Below are 21513 nucleotides of genomic sequence, written 5' to 3'. Positions count from 1 at the left end.
TTATTTATCCATTCTTAACTCTTTTTAAAAGATCACTGTATTTTCCTCTTGAGCTTTACTAGTGCTGGAATCGTCATTTGAAAAGGAGGTTCTATGCTGCTTTTACACTCAGCACATCTGATGACAATGATTGAGAGTGAGTGTTATGGGGTTGCTTGCATGCATAATCCTCCTAATTAGGATTTGAGTCAATAATTCTTATGCTTGTGATAGACCGGGTCATGCTAATGGTAGCTTAACCCATACTTATGACAATAATTACCTTGAGAAAGAAGTCAAGCGCCAATGGGACGACACGTAGGAGGATCCCGGTTGTCGGGCTTTGATGTACTTAAGGATGATAAAGTGGGCTTGAGTAGAACTCACTCCCAAAAGCTAGCTCAAGGAAGGAGGGAGCCCAATTACTTATATACACCATAACAGCCTACTATTAGAGCGATGTGGGACAAATTCAACTTCTAACACCCTCCCTCACGCTCGGCGTGCAAAGTCGGGGTCCAAACCTATCATCGCCCCAACCAAAGAGGGGAAAGAAACAAACGTGGCTCTGATACCATGATAAAGTGGGCTTGAGTAGAACTCACTCCCAAAAACTAGCTCAAGGGAGGAGGGAGCCCAATCACTTATATACACCATAACAACCCATTATTAGGGCGATGTGGGATAAATTCAACTTCTAACAAAGGACACGCGGCACAAATCTGACCATCCAAGAATTGGGCACAATAGATAGGAATACCCGGCGTCCTGGAAACAATTCAACTGTTTTCGCTTTGTATGTTCACATTTGTGCTTCCATTTAGGTAAAAGAGGTTCGTCCAAAACTATGTCGGCTACCTGTGAAGAATTGGGTTTACAAGCTGATTTGTTGATGGTTCATTATTTTATTATCAAGTAAAACGAGACACCTTGGACTTTAAGTGAAAAAAAGGATGGATGTTATTTGAGCTGGTGGGTTCAATTTGCAAACATTGAACTGACATATATATATGTTTTTTTTTTTTTTTTTTTTTATGACCAGGGGTTGTCCGGGCCAACTTACACACACCTCAACCTTTAACTAATCTATCAGGATCCTGAAACTACCAACTGGGTAAGAGTTTTAATAACCACCCCTATTAGCAACCGTGGGGACTCGAACTCGGAAGATCATATTAGATCCTCCTCTTGCTCTTTTACTTTAAGGGGACTCTAATTTGTTGTAAATATTAATATTAAAAAGATTTTATAAAATTATGAAACTCGTATAATAGTCAATAGATAGAAGATTGAAGTAGCACGTGGGTATATTAGAATGGCTATGAAATGGTGAGTCAAGAAAAGGGTGGTGGTGAAGAAGAGATGAGATGGTCAAAACAAACTCTTCATGAGAGCGACTTTCGGTTGGGCTGGCTGCTCAATTTCAAATGAAAAAAGCTTTCCCTTTCAGAGTCTATTCTCGCACTGTTTTATTTTGTGTGGGGGCTGCCTTCCGTTCAAAACCATGAGATTGTGACTGTGACATTAATGGCTCCCTCTTTTTATTGAGATTTCATTTGATTCACACTAACTTTGGTAAAAATTGAACAAAATAATGTTATATATGTGAGATGAATTGATCAGATTGCCTTATATTAATATATTTCGAAAAATTAGGTAATAGTGGGTGTTGTTTTCGAAACCAAGGGGGGAAAGTGTTCTTTTGCAATAGATTAGGGGCCAACTTGTCATTCGGCCTGGATGTTGTGATATGTAAACTCTTGATATCACCGATCTTCTCCACCCCACTAAACTTTTTCCGGTTCATTGTTTATTCCTTTAGAAACTTTATAGAATTTGAATATTTTTACAATATTATCAAAGTATAATTATTATTCAATATTTAAAGGGCATTTAAGGAATTTGACATAAGTGCAGAAGAATGAAACTTGCATAACTAGTACAAAGGGTAGTTGAGGATACATATAGATAGATAAGTATATTTATATATAAACGAGGAAGAAATAAAATTAAATAAGAGAAAGTACAGGCTATACATATATATATATATATATATATATTCCATCTATGGCAAGTTGAGTGAACTATTAAAAGGTTTGACAAAACCCTAATTTTTGCTATATTGGGGAAATATGGTTTTGGTTTTGGCTTTGGTTTGACCGAACATTTTTCTCAAACTGCCCAAGCCTAAAATCAGCCAACTTGGACTTGTAGGCAGAGTATTTGTATTCACACCAAGTGAACTCCTTGTACAAGCAATCTTCTTCTTTTGAAACTAGGGAGGGTAAAGGTGTTATCTTTTCATTTAAAGGTGGCCCTCCAAAATATATCATTGAAATTCTTGATTTCATTGTGTCAGCCAACACTCTATGCTTAACACTTTGGAATCTCCCGTTGGTCAATACCTGCATCAAATCCAAACTCAAATTAGACCTTAAAATAAACATTAAAATAGAAAGATTGATATAGATAGATACCCATTAAAGTTTTACCAGAAGTTTTCCAAAGGCAATGGTAAAAAAGTTTGAACAATAAAGTTTTACCACTCAAAATCATAGTATTTGTCCATATTTGGGATGTTTTGGAAAACCAACTTTAAAACAGAAACAAGGGAAAATAGATTTGATGTTGTCAATATTTGAAGAGGCACCAAAACCTTTCCATGTTTGGAAAAGAGAGAGAAGGGAATGAAAAATTGGAAGGATGGAGCTTGTGTATTATATATAATATTTGTTACCTGCAGAGCATCACCAACAAAGATGAAAAAGGAAGAGTGATCTGGTGGGACAGAAACCCAAGTGTCATCTCTTAAACAAATTTGAAGTCCTGAAGTATTGTTAGATCTTAGTACAGAAATTATCTGAGGGTCTGTGTGTTCCCCAAACCCAATCAAATTTCTACCACTCAATGTTTGCAGTTCAGGACATGGTGGGTAATGGTTTAGCCTGAAACACGAGTCACTTTTTTCATCTCTTATAAGCTTACTCAACACATTCCTTGGCTCTATTCTTAGCCCATCAGCCGCCAATTCCAGTACTTCGTATGCCATTTTCTTCACGTCTGTTATGTACTTCTCCACAGCACTCCTATGAAAAAAACAACTGACATTATAATACAGGCTTTTATATGATAAAGAAAGCAACTTTGCAGAATTTTACCGGAAAATTTGAGGGCTGTCTTTGAAAACGGCAAGAGTTTTTTGGCAATTGATTTCAGGGTTGGTGTTGAGGAGGAGGTATTCAATCCAACCAACATCCCCATTGGGGCCAATTCTTTTGCTGCCATAGCCATAAGGGTCAGGAGGTCCAGCTTTGTCTTTCTCAGACTGAGAGAGGTTAAAGAACTTGACAGCTTGGGCTTCTAAATTGGCCATGAACTCCAATGGAACATCGTGATTAATGAGCTTGAAGAACCCATATTCTTCACAGGCTTTTACTATATGAGACTTGGCTTCAGGGTTTTTGATGTCTATAACTGGAATTTCTGAGAATACGCAGCTTGAAGGCTTGTATGTTTTGATTACAGAGAAATGTTCTAATGCTGATTGTGAAAGAACCACCATGGTTTGGTTTGGTTTGGTTTGGTTCTTTAAAACAAAACACAAACGAATACACAACAGAGAGAAAGAGAAATAGATAATGAAAAAGAGAGGAGAAGCGCAGAAGTGAGAATGGTGTGAAGAGATTGACCTCATTGAAGCGTTTAAATGGGCAAATGGGAGAGGATTTTCTGAGAGAGAGAGAGAGAGAGAGAGAGCAAGGGCGTTAGTCACTATAAAGAAGCTTTGTGTGTCTGCTTGGCATTTATGCTATCGAGGCCCGACGGAAGGGGGAAGAAATTGCTTCGATTTTTACTTTTTAGTTAATATTTTGTAAAAAGAATTAAATTTAATCAAAAAATAAAAATCTAACACTGACATTCCGATAAATTATATTAACGTTGCTCTCGTGGGGTCTCATTGTCTCTTGCCTATTGGGATGTCTTGTTCTTGTATAATGTTCCATAGACTATAAAAATTTTAACCTATGATCATCAACTCATCGAAAATTTAAATTTTAACCATAAAAGTTCATTCGATCCCACTAGATGGGTTTATTATAAAAGTTCTTTTTATTTCATTTAACACTAAAGAATAAAATATGGGTTAAATATTTATTTTTTTTATGATCAAGGTATCAGGACCAGCTTGTGCACACCTCAATTAATCTTTTGGAGTCCTGAAGTTAACGATTGAATAAGCCTCCAGTGGTCACCTCTATTAGAGGCTGAGGTAGATCGATCTCAACTAATCTTTTGGGACCCTAAAGTTAACAATCCGATAACCTTTCAATAGCCACTTTTATTAGTAGTTGAGGTAGATTGACCTCAACTAATCTTCCAAGGCCTTGAAGTTAACGACTAATAAAGCCTCCAATGACCATCTCTATTAGCAACTGAGGTGGATCGACCTCAATTGATCCCCCAAGGCCCTAAAGTTAGCGATCAGGTAAGTTTCTAGTGGCCACCCTTATTAGAAGTCGAGGTGGATCGAATTTAAGATCTCTTCAGTAATACACTTAAGAGTCTAAATTGATTATTCAGCTGCTCAGTGGTGGTTAAATATGGGTTAAATTTTATTGATACCCAATAAGGAGAATCCGAAATTTAAAAAATTAAACATTGGCACCCAAGAATCATAAGTGTCTATACGTATTTGTGCATTTTAAGGATTTTAGGTTATGGTTAAGGAGGAGTAAGTGCAGAATGGGAATGGATGAGGTTGTAATGGGAAAGAGTGAGTAGTCTCTGTCCAACTGGTTGTGGGTCTTTAAAGCCATCGGGATGATTAAGCACAATGTGTTCACTTCAATGGGTTAACATCTCTACTTCAAAGTGACTTCTATTGAGAATATTTAAATGAATTAATGATTATGCTTGGAAACTTCTTTCATTGTAGGGACCATTTTTTTTTTTTTTTTTTTTACTTATTTCGGATCTTTAAAGACTTTATTAATTTATATATATATATATATATATAGAAAATTATTTTATGAGAAGTAGTTTTCCTTTTTTAAAGTTCCTTTTTTTAATCTATTTCAACTTTCTTTTTAATATTTTAATTGCTCTTCTAATATTAAAAAAGCACTTTTTCAACTGTGATTTAATTTAAAGACATATTTGGGATCTGTTGATGTGTGCCGGATTCAAACACATGGTAGGTAAGTGGGTTCGTCGAGATATTGTTCGCTTTGGGCCTTGAAGCCCGCACGGTTTTGTCCTGAAAAATACACCTCTGGGTGTCATTATGTTATATAATTGATCAATACCCTCGTCTCCTAACTAATGTGGGATTTTGACACCAATATAGCTCCCAGGGGGCGAGGGGCTTGGGAGTGGCCTATACCCTCCTTCTAACGCCAACTTTTGATGTATGTCATATCCAAATACATCCTATGTGGTTCTATTAGTGTCAATTTACTTTTAAGTCTTTCAACTAATTTTCTATGCTAAATATTATAAATCTTTGAGACAATATATATAAAGCGCTATACTTTATTGCTTTCTAAATCCTTGCCTTTTAATTCACCTCTTTAATCGCATTTCCAAAAGAATGAAAATTTAACATCTCCTCTCCCGATTTTCTTCTCTATTTTCTCTCAATCCAAACAGAGTAACAAGAATTCCTAGTAATTGTAGGCCATATAAGGTTTTCAATAAATAATTATTTCTAGTTCTTGTAGGTCCCTTAAAGATACGAGTTTTGATTTAAATGCTACCAAAAATTAAAAATTAAAACACAAAACCTAATCTTCTTGGATACTACCTTATATGCTCTTATAATTAACGTCAAAATTCTCGGCCAATCTAATCATCCAGGCTGGTAATAGAACAGTTGAATTCAAAATTCAGAAAACATCCCATCAAATGTGTCAAATTTTATTAGGGTTTGAGAGCACTCATTCATTCACCAAAAAAAATGCAAGTACATTTAAATTATATCACCGTTCTAATTGCTACTGCCTTTTAAAAGTGATGTAGACCTCGTTTTGTAAAGTCCTTCTCAATGTAATCAAGTATTTTTAATGAAATTTTTACAACTGAACCATGATTTGATTAAATCTAAGAATCCGCAAAGAGAATCCAGTGATATCATCACTTGCTAGATTTTTCTATATCTCTTTTTTTTTTTTTTTTTTTTTTTTAACCGGAGTATTTGGATCAGCTTACACGTATCTTAATTAATCCTTCAAACCTTGAAATTATCAATCGAATGAGAGCTCTAATGACTACCCTTATTAGTAATTGAGGAAAAACTTAAATTCAAGACTTCTTGAGTAATAAACTCAAAAATTTCTATCAAATTATTCGACCATCCAATGATAGTTTAGATTTTTATTTTATTTCCTATTCACAATGCACAATCCTTTTCTTTTTTAATTATATATCATTATAATTCATAGTTTAAATAATTACCAAATCTTACGACAAGAGTTAAGATATGGAAATTAGCAAATGTGATGATGAGACTGAACTTTCAAAGATACAAAACTTTGAAAGAAGGGTCGATAAATGTCACATTAATAAAGACAAACGGTCAAAATTTACTTGGATTATACATTTTGAATTTCTCCTGACAAAGATTTTCACTTATCCATCCACATAGTAAAACTAGGAAAAGAAACCCCTTTTCTACCTTATATATCTATATATATATATTTAGTCATTTAGTTGGCATCAATATTCAATACATTAATTATCTTGTCAAATTTAATTCTGATAATGACATTAACAACAACACTCAGAATTGCCATCCATTTTATCCTTCCTTCTTTTTTCATTTTTAGTGGATAGTTTCAAGGTGGAACATCATCTTTTCTTTTAATGATCGGGGTGTTTTAGACCAATTTTTATATATTTTAATTAATCTTTAGAGTCTATTGTATATCTTATAAATTAAATGTTTCAAGTTAAGTCACAAATGTAATAGGTAATTTCAAGATGATTCGAATTGAGAAAGTCAATAAAAAAAGTAAATCTTTTTAAATGTTAGACCAATCCCTTAAGGTCAAGTGGAACACCATCTCAATATCTTTCATCACATCAAAGATTATATTAGTTTGATTAATTAATGGCGATCGACATCACCCACTTAGGAATGTCAAATCAATCTCTACATATTAGAGTTATGTAATTAAGCTGATTTAGAATGCATATTATGGCTGCAAGTTGTTGTATGTATTGATCATGGAGAAGGAGAAAGTCATTTTCTTTAGATGATATTCTTGGTGATGATTCTCCCAGTCAAATTAAGATCAAGAGACCTTTACGAATCAACAAGATAGTGCTGCCTAAAATCATACATGACGAAGGCCAAAAATATATTAATCAAATATTATTTTAATAATTAAGTTGCCAATTGGAAAACCAATTACTTGTCCCCCTCGAAAACTAATTCAATGACTTGTGGATTCAAATGTTTGAATAATTTGGTCAAATTAATTGAATTTGAAATGCATTATTTCCTGAAGACTAATTAATTAAAACTCTTTTAAAGTTTATACCAATAACGTTAATTTATGTATATATGTTAACCAAAGATTTGCCTAGAAAAAATATCAAACCAAAAATTATGGATATTATTATAATTATTTATGTCATTTTAGGACTTCAAATTCAATTCCAAAGTTGGAGTAAGGTTTAGGTCATAACATCATTCATGCAACATTTATTAATTAATAGATTTTAATTTTTAATACCTTCAGTGATAATTAGGGTATTGGAATCCGCGAATTTCAAAACTTATTTTTATCATAAGAACAATTTCAGCTTAGCAAATTAAGTTGATTACTTTTGGTCACCTAAAGAAGGCAAATATGATTACAAGTTATAGTAGAAATAGTTGGAAAATATATACATTTGCTAAAAGAAAGCCAAAATTTTAGGCTTTCGAAAGGCAAATATGATTATAAATTACACTAGAAATAATTGGAAAATATATACATTTGCTAAAAGAAAGCCAAAGTTTTAGGCTTCAAATCTCTGAAAATATCAATTTAATTTATTGAGTGAAAATCTAGAACTATTATTTGATAATGAAAACTATGAATAATTAACCACAAGTGAATGACTTATAGTCAAAGAGCAAAAAAAGATTTCATAAGCTCTTGAGTTCGAGTACTCCCAGACACTAGAAGATAGTTTCAGAGTCTTAGAAGATTAGTTAAAGTGTGTATAAGTAAACTCGAACAATCCTCTTGTACCAAAAATAAAAAAAATAAAAGAGGAAACCATGAAGAATAATGAATGTTGGATTTAGTTTAGTATAGTTATTCTTCCTCTGCAAAGTAGCTTCGTTTGGTTGGATTTTGGGAATACTACTTTTAGTATTCCTAAAAAAGTTAAACAGTAAAATACCCAAAAACTCACAATATTATTCAACATTTTTTAAACCCCCTAAATTTGTTAATTCAATTAAATACCCCTAAATATTTTTAATGTTTTTGTTACGGCGACTCCGGCCACCCTCCGGCGGTGGTGGTCGGCTGTCCGTATTTGAGGGTGGATTGGGGGTGTTTTTGTTAACTTTTAATATTTTATTATAAGAGGTGTTTTATAAAAAAACAAACATAGGGAGTATTTTATAATTTGTAAATCCTACATCGTAATACTCGTCCAATTCAACTTTTTTTTTAACTTTTTTCAAAAAACTTTTCTCAAAAACACAAAATTGTGAACCAAACGGAACCTATATTATTCATAATAATTCATGAAACATTATTTCTGGCATTGCAGATTAAACGTGCTATATGCATAACTTAGGTGTAAAGATGTGCACATATCACTGACAATCCCTCTTCTCTGAAATGAAGGTTGAAATGAAATGTTGCGTCAAGATCAAATGAGTTTGCAGAGATAAAAGTGAAACTGCAAAATTCTGCTGCATATATATAGCGGTCAATATAAACTCTTCTCTCAGATTGACTGTTTCTCAAACGAGGCCTTTCTCTTTCAGACTCAGACTCTCTCTTATCTATTACACCGGTGTTACTGAAACCTGTCAACCCGCCATTGGCTTATTAACCCCAAAATTTTGCCCAATAATGCTCACTCCATCTCCTTCTTTTTCATTCTATGAGGAAACAACCTGGAAATTATCATATCACCAAATGCGTCATAATTTCATAAAGATTAGAGGGGCTGTGAATACATGTTTAATCTTTTATGTTACATAATAGGATTTTGACAAATAAATAATAGTATAGTATTAAAAATAATACAAATATAATGTTATGTACACAATTCAATCTCACAAATTTTTCTTATAATTTCAAACGTAACAGTTAAGTTGGTAATATCACGACAGCTTCATTACACCAAAGATATAAAATAATTTTGACTAAATATATAAGGTATGGTAATTCTATAAGAAAAGAATGACTGTTTGATCAAAATTTTTCAGTATTTTAGGTGTGATGGAAGCTAATATAACAGTATTAATTTTGTTATCATATTAGGATGGTAAGAAAAGATTATAAAATTAAATTATAAAATTAGGTAGAATCAGGATTAGGGGAAGGCCTCATTCAGACCCGTTTCTTTTGTGGTCCGTATAATAGACTAGTCACATTCACGCTTTAATTCATTGAATTAACTAGTCGTGGCATGAGTATCTGAAATCACCAACTCATTTCTTCTCTATTTTCTTTTTCTTTTTTGTAAAATTTTTTTGGGTTAAATAAAATATTAAATTTGTGAACAAAATCATTGTACCTGAAGGCTGAAGCTGCTTTTGTCTTTAGATTCCCTATCTTTTGGGGATACTAAAAAATTATTCTAACTCAGGGAGCCTACGGTATAGGGGCATAGTACACGTGCTGAATTATTAACCCCATAGAGAGAGCGCATGGCTACACGCAGCGGTTCGTGAGATCACGAAACGTGGACGTTTAGGGCGCGTCGCTTTCACAAGGGAGATTTTTTTGTTAGCTACTGACGTGGTCGCCTCTCATTAGTTACTCTCATTGTCGGTAACATTACTGTTGCTAGCTTTGTTACAACTGTTTCTCATCTCCAGGTTGGCCGATGAATTTGAATTGGAATGGAATTTATTCTCTTTCCCGTGCTTCTCATCTCTATCAAACGATGGTGATGACATTATTGACGGACGTCAGATTCGGGCGCGTGACGCTAACTAAACACTGGAAATTAATCATAATTGCCATATTGTACTATAAAAGGTTGTGATGGAAGCCTATCATGTAAAAGCTGTTCTTCCTATTTCGTGTGTGGTCCAGTTCCCATCCACGGGGGTTTGTTTTTTCGACACGTGTTAGCAAAAGAGAGAGCTAGAGCACGCGGTTTCTATAAAGTGTTGGTAGCTAGGATAAGGTCATTTTATTTCATTTCATATGATATGCAAAATCTATGTGACAGTATATTGTTCTTGTGGTCAAACTTAAATTCATTTTGATCTTATGATAAACTTATATAAATATCTTATATTTGGGGCCTGTATATAATTTCATATGAAATTATAATCTATGTAACGCCTGAGTTCAAAGAAATTATTATGTGAGTAAATGTCTTTTTCCCATCCAAGGTTTGCCTTAATGACATTTTACACCAAAAAAATTTCAAAATACTATTTTCCCACCCAAAGTTTGTATTCCGTGAATCTTCAAGATATATTTCACTTTCTTAACCGGTGGATCGAATGGTGGTAACCGATTAAATATTCACTTTCGAAATTAGTTGAAAATCAACTAAGAATAAGAAACTTTAATTTTATAGTGACCGACAATCGACGATAAGTTAGGTATCAAGGTAAGAATGATTTTATAGAGAAGAGACTAGAAGTTCAAATAGTAGTGACAAAGAGAATTTTCATCGTCAGAATCGACCAGAATCAGCTTTAGGTATTAACATAATATTAACTATGGGTTGAAAAGTGATATTTTAAAACTTTTAAGTGAAAAAGTGTTATTAAGGCAAACCTTGGGTGGGAAAAGGTCATTTACTCAAATTATGTCCTATTTTGAAGAGGTATACTCATAATAGAATGTTCATTTTGACTTGACACGTTGAGATGCCACGTGTTTAAGTTGGATACACGTAGGTTTGTTTAATTGCAAATTCATAATGGGAAATGCCATGAATTTCGTTTGTGTGATATCATGTCTAGACTTTAACGTTTAGCGGTTGTTATATGCCATGAATTTGGTTTGTGTGATATCACGTCGGCTAGACTTTAGAGTTTAGAGGTTGTTATGTAGCCATTAGAAGATGACACACAAAGTATCGGAAGTATGAAACGATAATGTTTTAAAACCCGATCTGGCTTGGATGGTTTAACCAATTCGATTGGAAACCGACCATTGAGCCAGGCCAGGTTAAGTAAAAAACTGGGATTAATGATTCACCCATATTGACTCGTGATTGGACCATGGTTATTGTAGCGAACCATCGGTCCAACTGCTTTTAAGCCAAAACTGGGTTACTCTTAATCCCATCCTAATTCGTAAAAACCTAAATCTAATTTTTCCTTGTTGTGCCTAAAAAATAACACTGATGCTCGCTCTACCTTAAAGACAAAGTGTATTAGCTATCAAGCCCAAACTTTCTCAAAAATATTATATAACAGTTGTCCCACCTTTATCAAAATAAATTATCATAATGAATGAGAGCTTTTCACGTGTCAAAACAATTTGCAAAAACACTCGTTATATTGATTTCAAAAGTGTATAAATGAGCACATCTTTTTGTGAAAAAGGGGTTGGGCAAATGAGAGTTAGGCAAACATTTAATCTTTATTATTTTTTCTCTGTAAATAAAATATTTCTCTATTTTTGTACGCCTTACAGGCAATACCAGAAAAAGAGTAAGAGAATAATAAAATAATAATAGATGTAGGATCCGCTTTAAGCATCCGAACTACTATAAAAATCTCTCTTGTCAATCTATTATTTATGTTTCTGCAAACATATATAATCTCAACACCATAAACATTTTTCATGAATCATTCACGTATAATTTGTAAGTCAGCTTAGCACTTTGCACGTGCGAGTCGTTGGTTTCAAAATCAAGCATCAACACCCCTTTTCAGTTTTCATTCGACATTTTCTCACTTCCACTCGCATTTTCTTCATTTCATCTTCACCATTTCTGCATTTTCGGCAGTCATCGTCAACGCATTTTTGACAGCCTGCGTCAATGCATTTTCGGCAGTCACCGTCAACAAGGTAACGATCTTCAGTTCTTTTTTCGCCACTTTGGGTGGAATTAAAGTTCAAGTTCTCAGACTTCGCCTATCTCTTCCTCTTTGGCTGCCCGTGGAGAGTGGACAGATCCGAGTCGGCGGAAAGGGTTCAAAGAAGGGTCTCAAGCCCATCACGTGTTTAGGCCCATACGTGGCTCAACTATTGGGTGCGTGGTCAGTGCAGCCAACGGCAAACGTCATGCAAGCCACGAGTATGGTTTTTCTATTCCGACACAGCAGTGACGTGCATGGAAAAGGCAAACCTGACTTATATTTCTGAATAATACTTTGGGTACTAATGGATGGATACTAATTTGTGTACTAACTAAAGCATAGTATCCATACTATGCGCATGGTACGGGTACTATGCTTTAGTTAGTACACAAATTAGTACCCATCCATTAGTACCCATAGCATCACTCTATATTTCTCATGCATGTGCTAGTAAAACTCAAGTTTTGGGCAAACGATTCATGATTTTTTTTTTTTTTTTTTTTTTTTTTTTTTTTTTTTTTTTTTTTTTTAAATTAGATGATGAAGGTAATGCAAAACTTCTCTAGTATCTTGCAGAATATATATATATATAATATATATATATATATAATAATATATATATATATATATATATATATAGGTATTTAGGTCAACTTACGTATGTTTCGATAACGAAAGATTAGTGTAATAATCAATCATCAAGATTCTTCACTCTTAAAATCGCAAATGCTCAGATAGAGAATTAAATATGAGACCGTGGCGTCTATTCATACCATTCTTAATTCGTCCTAATAATCTGAACTACCACGATGGGTAATATATAACATAAGAAAAACACTATGCTTACTCATGAGTTATACTAACCGCCTTACTATCTTTGTTAAATTATACATAGTTCCGTACTATGCATATGGTACCCGTACTACTATGCGTATATTTACAAAGGATAGTAAGATGGTTAGTAAGATAGTGAGTAAGCATAGTATTACTCATAACATAATGCTTAGCTTTTCTTAAGAACTATATATTCTTTATTCCACTTGCTCAAACTACAAATGTTAAACCAAACCAAAAAAAAAAAAAAAAACAGAAAAAAGGTTGAAATGGAATTATATATTCTTGATTTCACTTACGTACATTCCATGAAACAGCTTTGTTTCAAGGTAAAATAATCAACAAAAAATGTTCACATAACAATATCCATGATGCTTTGTTCAACAACGCGTGGGTGGTCATATGATCGAGGTCCGGCCATTCTTCGCCTTGTAGCAGTTAGCGTTTCTTATATTTGCATGCACGAATTGGACTAATATATATATTAACTAGTCAAAGGCTAAAAATAGTGTCCAGGATTGAATTCTCCTTCAACGATTGCAGCGAATTCTTCCCACCACTTCCTTGCTTCATCGCTATTCAGCATGGTATATATAATAGCCTGTTGAAATTAAAACTATTGAAACTTTCCATAATTCTACAAGCAATTTCGAAAATTTAATCTTCAGAAAATATAGAATCACTATTGTATAATAGCAGTTTTGCGTGTTTTTCTTTTGATAAAAATGGAATAACAAACCTTGTAAAGAGGGAATCGACCATCAGACGGGATGCGATATTCTTCCTTGAGACAGTTACAGTTCGAGGCTTCTTCGTATTTTCCCTGTATAAGCAGAGCCGGCATTACCTAAAATGACTAGTAAAATAGTGATAAGGCAAAATGTTTCATTCAATTTGTCTTGTTACTCCAAACTTGTATTGCAGTTTTTCTTTTGATTCATTAACCAGTAAGATACATATATGTGTATTTGTTTACATATTTTTGTTTCATATGCGCTTGACTTTCTATAAAACCAAGGGTCAATCTGGTTCTAATTAACTGAATAAGGCTACTATTAATGGAGACATATTTACATACCTGATAAATGAGAATTTCTACTAACGCCATCTCAGCATTGTATGCAGGCTCAGGCTCATTTTGACATTGATAGTATAGATCTTGCAGCATTTCCACAGCCTCTTCGGGCTTCCCGGATTTCATTCTGCGCACTGCTTCCATCTACAAAAGTTGCGAATAAGAAATTGCACTATACATCATACCTTTCACAATCAACAGAAGTAATTGATTAGGTTTGCTTGACTTAACCCTAGCTTACAATGACAATCCTATTTAATCTTTGTCTATGTTTACTTAGCTTAGAAAAACCTAGTTCAGCAGTCCAGCCAAGCTAGTCTTTTCCTTCTTGTTTTTTTTCGAAAATCTTTATAGCAAGAGGAGGGTTTTAAGTGAAGTTTGATACCTAGTGAGGGATATGCAAAATGAATTTTACCCACAGAGAATAACTATCTAGCTTTGTAACTTAATTAAGAAGACAAGGGGATAACTATCTAACTTACTATCTTTGGGTGGTCGAATGGTTCAATAGGGACTCTTAAGTGTATTACTTAAGAGGTCTTGAGTTCGAGTTCCTTCTCAGTCACTAATAGAGATAGTCATTAGAGTTCTTATCCGGTCGATAGTTTTACGATCCCGAGAGATTAGTTGAGGTGTGCGTAAACCAACCCAGACTCCCCCGATTATTAAAAAAGAAAAAAAAAAAAGCTAGCAAATAAACAGTACAAGCTATACTTAAAGAAAGAAAATTTGAATCCAATATTAAGGAAAAAAGAAAAGCACAAATCACTGGGATCTATGGTACTTTGGACGACTATTAATTATCATGTAGAAGAAATGACTGAATTTCAAGAGTATATAAATCCGACCAAAAATAAACATAGGAAATTTTACTTAACACTGACTATATCACTTAAATGTGTAGGGAAAAGAGAATTAATTTACTTTAACGGCATTGATATCTTCCATTGAAGGCCCTGGAGGCACATTAATTATAGGTTGATAGAAGGGCTTTGCTTCACTGGAACTTGAAGCCAGCTCCATACTCACATCCAAAAATGATTTAAGTGCTAGGTTTCCGCCAATTGGTTGTGTTAACGCTGACGTCGGTGGAGCTTTCTGATACATTTCCTTGGGACCTGCAATGGCCTTATGATGATTCATCTTAGAACTGCAACTCATAATACCAACAACACAAGCCAAAACCAAAGATGCCCCCACCGTCCCTTTAACGATTTTTCTATCTCCCTTTTCATTTTTCTTTGAAGGCGTTGAAGACTTTTCGAGCTCACAAATCACTGCATTGAAGTTCAAAACATGCCCAAGCGGGCTCCGAGTAACATTTAAACCACTTGAGAGCGAAAAACAAGAATGGCTGGAGCGAAGTCTAGTTGTTTGTTTAAGTTTAACGCTCTTTGTGGAAAGATTCAGGTTAAAGGGAATGGCAGGTCGAGGAAAATAGCTTAGGCAAAGGGTAGATTCCATTGTGAAATTGTTTGTTTGTTTATGGATGCTGTGCATTTCCTGGTCATTGCTTCAAATGGATATAATCATATTGTATGTGTAGGGAATGATCTGGTAGAGGGGTTCAAGTAAGGCATATTTTTATTTTCCTTCAGACATAAGCAATGTAAGTTCACTGGAAAGGCATCATTGTCATGTAGCACTTTTTTTTTTTTTTGGTAACCGATCAAGGGTGTCCGGATTAGCTTGTGCACATCTTAACTAATCCCCCAAAGCCCTAAAGTTAAGGGCTGGGTACTCCTCCAATGACCACCTTTATTAGTAATCGAGAGGAATCAAACTCAAGATGACCACCTTTATTAGCAATTGAGAGGAATCGAATTCAAGATCTCTTGAGTAATACATTCAAGGGTGCTAGTTAACCACCTAGGGGTTGGTTATGTAGCACATTTTTTTTTTTTTTTTTTTCCTGATTCTTGAATTTGCTTATTTGCTTAAAGCTAAAAATCAAGTTATTACAAAGATGAAATCCCAATTTCGGATCCTATGTATTAATAATAGAAGGAGGGAATAACTGATTTTTTTTTTTTATAATTAATATTGTTATAATAAAGTTCTACTTTTTTCCTGATAGAATATAATCTCTAATAGCATAAAGAACCAGCTTTGCTTGAAACACAAGAGATTCCCAAGGCCTTCTTTTGGCTTCAATGGTGATTAATTCTGAGAATGAAGAAATGTTTAAGGTTCTTTACCCACCAAGCACAATGAAATTTAGAATAATAAGTGTCCTTATAACTCTGCTTTTGCAAAGCTTGCATTTCAGGCTTCAGGTCAACTTAATTCCAGCAAAAACAATAATTATGATTAGCACCCAAATAGCTTTCTCCAGTTAGAACTTGAAGAAACTTTTCATAGTTATCTTTTCTTTATTCAAATATGCATCTTTTCTCATATACCACAATCACAATCAGAAGTTTGTTTATCCAAATGGAAAATTTCTTCAACAACTTCACTATAAAGACTAAATATGGAACGATGGCGGTGACAGTAACGCCGATCGTTATCTTTGGCAGCATTTATATTGCATGGGCTTATACAGCCCGTGCATTTAAAAAGCCGCCGCAGAAGGTTCTTTCGAGGTCCCTGTCTCTTGGGACTCTTCATGGAGGCAAACTGGCCATGGAGAGACTGCTAGATTATCAACATGCTGTGGCTGATGCAGCAACATTGGAAGCTGCCGAGGCTGATTTAAAGGATTTACTTAAAGAGGAACGACCTGATTTCAAGAAGTTGCAGGTTAGGCCAGGGCATCTCTATTAATTCAACCAGATTAACATTATTTTTAGATAAAATTTTCTGGTCTTGAATCTAATTTGAGCCTTTTGTTAATACTTAATCATCTAAACTAACTTGATTTGCTTGTAGGATGAACACATTTGAATTATTAATTATAAAAGTATTAATTTAGTGAGTGTTGCATGTGCTTTGAAAAGCGCACAGTTGCAAAGCTGGAAATGAGCGGAAAAGAAGCTGATGCAGTCCGAATATTGGAAAAAGCGGTGCAGAATGCCCGAAGTTTAAAGAAAGAACATGAAGCTTATGAGCTTGAAATGTTGCTTGTGGAATTGCTCATCTACAAGGTTATATTTAATTTCCTGACTTAAGATTTTTTTTAATCTGTACATAACATGTTTTTGTTTATGTTATATATTATTTCCAGGGAGATTTCCAAAAGGTTTTAGGCTGCAAATGCTTAGACGAGGAAATATCCGACGCTCGGCGACCGCTGTACAAGGTTTGGATTGTTTTGGATTCGACACTCTTGGAATTTGATTGTTGTTATGATATGGGATTGATTATGAGAACGTTTTGCGAATATATTGAGTGCAGGCAATTGTTCATATAATGTTGGAGCACCCGAGAGAATCAGCAGAATCATGTTGGAAAGAATTTGATGAGCTCCGGCGACAATTCCAGTGGCCACCATCTCCAGAAGACAATCAAATCTATGAAGCCATTAAGAACTTTGATGAGTTTGAGAAGATTGTTAGGTTGCTCAAGAGTGACATCCTGGAGAAAATGAAACAAGATCATGTCGGATTATTCAAATAATAGATCATGTATCATCATTGTTTATGTATCCTGCACCATTCAGTATCTGTTTAACTCATATTAATCTAAACTCTTATTTATTAATTATCTAAAATGTGACATATATTAGAGATACCTCAGTTTCAGGTTCGATCCTGGACTTTACGTCTTCGAGTCTGCTCCTTTTAGTATTGATAAACTCCTTAAGAATGATGCTTCAAGGATGTTTTCATCTGGCAGTCCTTGTTTAGATGTAGCTTTTATGCTTTAATTGGTCTGCTTTGGGCTTCGCCCGTCTTTTATCAAAGAAAAAAAAAATTGAATAAAATTTTATCATATAGAAAATTGTTGTAAAAACTATAGATTATATATTCATATATACGATAAGTATTATTGGTTGCACTTAATATATTCAATTAAATTTTCCGAAAGAACTAAAAATAGGAGAAATTAAATAAAAATTAAAAACATAACTAAAAGAGTGTCACAGAAATAACAGTATTCTTCAGAGAATGATGGTAGGGAGGAAACACTGAAGCCCAAGAGATGGTAACAGAAAAAGAATGAAAATGAGATTGAGGTTGAGATCGAGATCAGATCAGATGTGAAGAAACTCATGGCAATGATACTTTATGGGGAAAGCCAAGCTCATCTACAGAACCCCTCTGTTATTACAATCAAAACTCCTCTGTTTTTCTCTGATTTACCTCTTCACCGTTCTGTTTCTTGCTCTTTATAACGCTCTCGCTCCCACAAAATGCATCTTCAGATCCTCTCCCTTTGATCCCATTCAAATCCCTCTCTTTTATTACCCTTCCACATATGGAGAGCACAAGTACGCTCTTCCTACCCACCGTTCTTCTTGCTCTTTACCTATCTTTTTCTCAGGTTGGTTCCTTTTTCTTAAATTCTGTTCTGTTTTCTTTATTCTTTGTAATGTTTTTTTTTAAATTGGGTTCTTTTTGTTTTTTTTTATTAGATTACTCGATGGTGTTGAAAGAGATCCAAGATTTGTGCAGAAATTCCTCGGGTTTTACCCCTGTTTTGAGGTATATGCAGGGGAATGCTACTACTTTTGGTGGAAATTTAAGTATCCAGAAGAGGATTTCTTTTTTTGATCATTCAAATGACAATGTGGAGGTTCCTTGTGGCTTCTTTAACAAGTTTCCCATTCTTCATTCTGGTTAGTTTCCCAATCTTTGTCTCCTAATTTGTTTTGATAAGCTTGAACTTCATATTTGTATGATATTTGATTTTGTGTGTGTATTTCAGATCGAATTGCCATGGAAAATTGTAATGGAGTTGTTGTAGTTTCAGCTATCTTCAATAACTATGACAAAATCCGGCAACCAAAAGGACTTGGATCGAAAACACTAGACGTTGTATGTTTCTTCATGTTTGTAGATGATATAACACTGAAAGGGTTTCATTATCACCAATTAATATCAAGAAAATCAAACGATTATAAAATAGGTGCATGGAGAATTATTAAAGTTTCAAGTAAGAACATGTATGACAATCCAGAAATGAATGGAGCAATACCTAAATACTTACTTCATAGACTGTTCCCCAACTCGAAATTCAGCATCTGGATAAATGCAAAGTTGCAGCTGGTGGTGGATCCATTACTGTTAATTCATACACTTGTCGTGTTAGAGAAAGTGGATATGGCGATATCGAAACATCCATTTTTCACTCATACCATGGAAGAAGCTATGGCAACTGCGAGGTGGAAAAAATGGTGGAATGTTGATGCATTGCAGAGGCAAATGGAGACTTACTGTGAACATGGGTTGCAGCCATGGAGTCCGGATAAGCTCCCATATCCCTCAGGTATTTCTGTGGTCTTCCATTTGATGTCTTGTTCTCAAAAACTGCTGATGAAAACCATGTGAAAACTTATCTTTGGCACTTTGTTTCCAAGCCTTTAAAAGCATAGAATCCTCTTTAGAATAAATTAACCCTCAAAGGCAAAAAAGATACACATTTATACAAGTGATAAATTTTTTATATGCTTTATTTAAACTATGGCAAAAATTAGGTTAATGGTCCATGAATTTGTTGAGAGGGTTTGAGAGTTGATGTGATTTATACTGAAATTTCTTCAATTCACATCCTTTGACTTACAATTAGAGATTCCTCTTGAAGATTTGGTAGAAAAACGAAAACTTTTGTGTCATTGGTTGATCTTAAAAAGTCAATTCCTTAAGTCTCTAAATACAGTATCTGTTGTAGTTGTCGACCACTTTAGTATTAATGGGCCACGCAGACGCGTTCGAAGGTCTCGAAGCGCCCCTGGCTAGTAGACAGTTTGGGCATTTTTCATGTAAAACCATTGAATGATTTCTTCAAGTTATTAATTTGTTTATTATTTCATTTTCTAATTAAATGAACCTTTCAGCCACCTACTACACCCACTTCTTCATGTGGGACAACCTTCTCCATAGAGTGAAAATGGTCCCAAAAACAAAACTTGTGCAACAGAAACATATACATTGTAATGATAGGCTCATTTTTGTTGGCAGATGTACCAGATAGTTCTCTAATAATAAGGAAGCATGGAATGAGAAGCAATCTGTTCTCTTGCCTAATGTTCAATGAGTTAGAAGCATTTAACCCCAGAGATCAAGTAGCTTTCGCTTATGTAAGAGATCACATGAAGCCGAAGCTGAAACTGAACATGTTTGAAGATGAAGTGTCTGAGCATATTGCGGTGGAGTACAGGCACAATCTTAAACGATCCGGGACCGGTTTCATTGAAGAAGGGTGGTCCTCTTCCAGAAAGACCAAAAGGACAAGGCATGATTTGTTTGTTAATAGCAGCTGCTGTATTAGTTGCCAGAAGTATTTTTCTAAGATGTGGGATGAAACCCGTGATTAATTTTGTCTCAAACTATATGTTAAAAAGAAAACGCTAACCAACGAACTTTCACAGGGAAAAGCTGACAGATAATAACAGGTAGGCAGATCATTAGTTCTTTTATCAATTATTGTTTAGTTGATCGGAGTATGTTATTAATTTATACCTCTTGATTTTTGTCCTCACTTAATTAGCTGTATCAGTAGTTAGAACCCACCTCGTATGATGATTCTTTCTTCCTGTTTTATTATTGTATTTCCTTCTTCTTGTTCTCCCCGCCGGTCCATTTAACTATTCTTATTTGCCCCTATTTGCAAAACGTTCTCTTGCTTACTAATATTTGCAAAACGTTCTCTTATTGGAAGCTTATTAACCTAACGGGTTGGTCTAGCGGTTAAAGAAGTTTGTTTTTTTCTTGAGTTTTTGAATTTAAACCTTGAAATCATTTATTACAATAACATTGTGACTTACCTTGTCCTTTGAACTTGTAGGGTATTCAATAGACTTTTCAAAAATTAATTGAAATGTACGAAAACTGGTTCGGATATTTCAATATATATATATATTGTATGCTTATTTCACATCACATGGGTCACCTCATTCCAATCTCTACAGAAAACCAATAAAAATTAAACGATCTTGTGGAGGGTATTCATAGTTTCATATTTTGTTTGAAGGAACTATAATTTCACAGAAAAAAAAAAAAAAAAGATCTTTCAAAGCATGGCCCTCCTACAAAACATGTTTCCATACAAACAACGTGCTGTGTCACAAAAAAACATGTTGCTTCATAAAAATATGTCTATCGACTTTTACCATAAAATTGACTCATCAGGTTTCATCACAACGTTCATTTTTTTGCTCTTTCTAAGAAACAAATGGTAAAAAGTAAATTTGTTGTTTTGATTTTCCGTTATATGAATATTAGTTTGCATTAATCAATTAATATTGCACTGGGTGACATGATGATAAAAGAGCAAAATAAGATTCCACTCCTGA

The 21513-nt window shown here is 34.3% G+C and overlaps 4 protein-coding genes across 5 annotated transcripts; 2 read left to right on the top strand and 2 right to left on the bottom strand.

Moving 5' to 3' along the window:
- Positions 1-1882: 1882 nt before the first annotated feature.
- Positions 1883-3638, bottom strand: LOC116114758 (gibberellin 2-beta-dioxygenase-like). Its single transcript, XM_031400894.1, has 3 exons — positions 3138-3638; positions 2717-3065; positions 1883-2384 (listed from the first exon to the last, which is right to left on the bottom strand). The coding sequence occupies exons 1-3, from the start codon at positions 3539-3541 to the stop codon at positions 2097-2099; spliced, it is 1041 nt and encodes a 346-aa protein (XP_031256754.1). The 5' UTR covers positions 3542-3638; the 3' UTR covers positions 1883-2096.
- Positions 3639-13318: 9680 nt separating this feature from the next.
- Positions 13319-15609, bottom strand: LOC116114736. Of its 2 annotated transcripts, none has more exons than XM_031400873.1 (4): positions 15042-15609; positions 14121-14261; positions 13782-13865; positions 13319-13658 (listed from the first exon to the last, which is right to left on the bottom strand). In XM_031400873.1, the coding sequence occupies exons 1-4, from the start codon at positions 15579-15581 to the stop codon at positions 13653-13655; spliced, it is 771 nt and encodes a 256-aa protein (XP_031256733.1). In that variant the 5' UTR covers positions 15582-15609; the 3' UTR covers positions 13319-13652. The 2 variants fall into 2 exon arrangements, with proteins under 2 accessions (XP_031256733.1, XP_031256731.1); XM_031400871.1 differs by having other exon boundaries at positions 13319-13643.
- A 790-nt stretch (positions 15610-16399) lies between these two features.
- On the top strand, positions 16400-17873 carry LOC116114772. Its single transcript, XM_031400909.1, has 4 exons — positions 16400-16859; positions 17057-17203; positions 17284-17358; positions 17454-17873. Exons 1-4 carry the CDS (start codon positions 16500-16502, stop codon positions 17673-17675), a joined length of 804 nt encoding a protein of 267 aa, XP_031256769.1. The 5' UTR covers positions 16400-16499; the 3' UTR covers positions 17676-17873.
- Positions 17874-18286: 413 nt separating this feature from the next.
- On the top strand, positions 18287-20535 carry LOC116114751. The gene is made up of 4 exons (XM_031400886.1): positions 18287-18542; positions 18634-18837; positions 18927-19487; positions 20180-20535. The coding sequence occupies exons 1-4, from the start codon at positions 18287-18289 to the stop codon at positions 20533-20535; spliced, it is 1377 nt and encodes a 458-aa protein (XP_031256746.1).
- The last annotated feature ends 978 nt before the right edge of the window (positions 20536-21513 follow it).

The sequence above is a fragment of the Pistacia vera genome, unplaced genomic scaffold (genome assembly GCF_008641045.1).
Source record: "Pistacia vera cultivar Batoury unplaced genomic scaffold, PisVer_v2 Contig722, whole genome shotgun sequence".
Lineage (NCBI taxonomy): Eukaryota > Viridiplantae > Streptophyta > Magnoliopsida > Sapindales > Anacardiaceae > Pistacia > Pistacia vera.
Note: the sequence above shows the minus strand (reverse complement) of the source record. Positions and strands in the feature narration are given on the sequence as shown.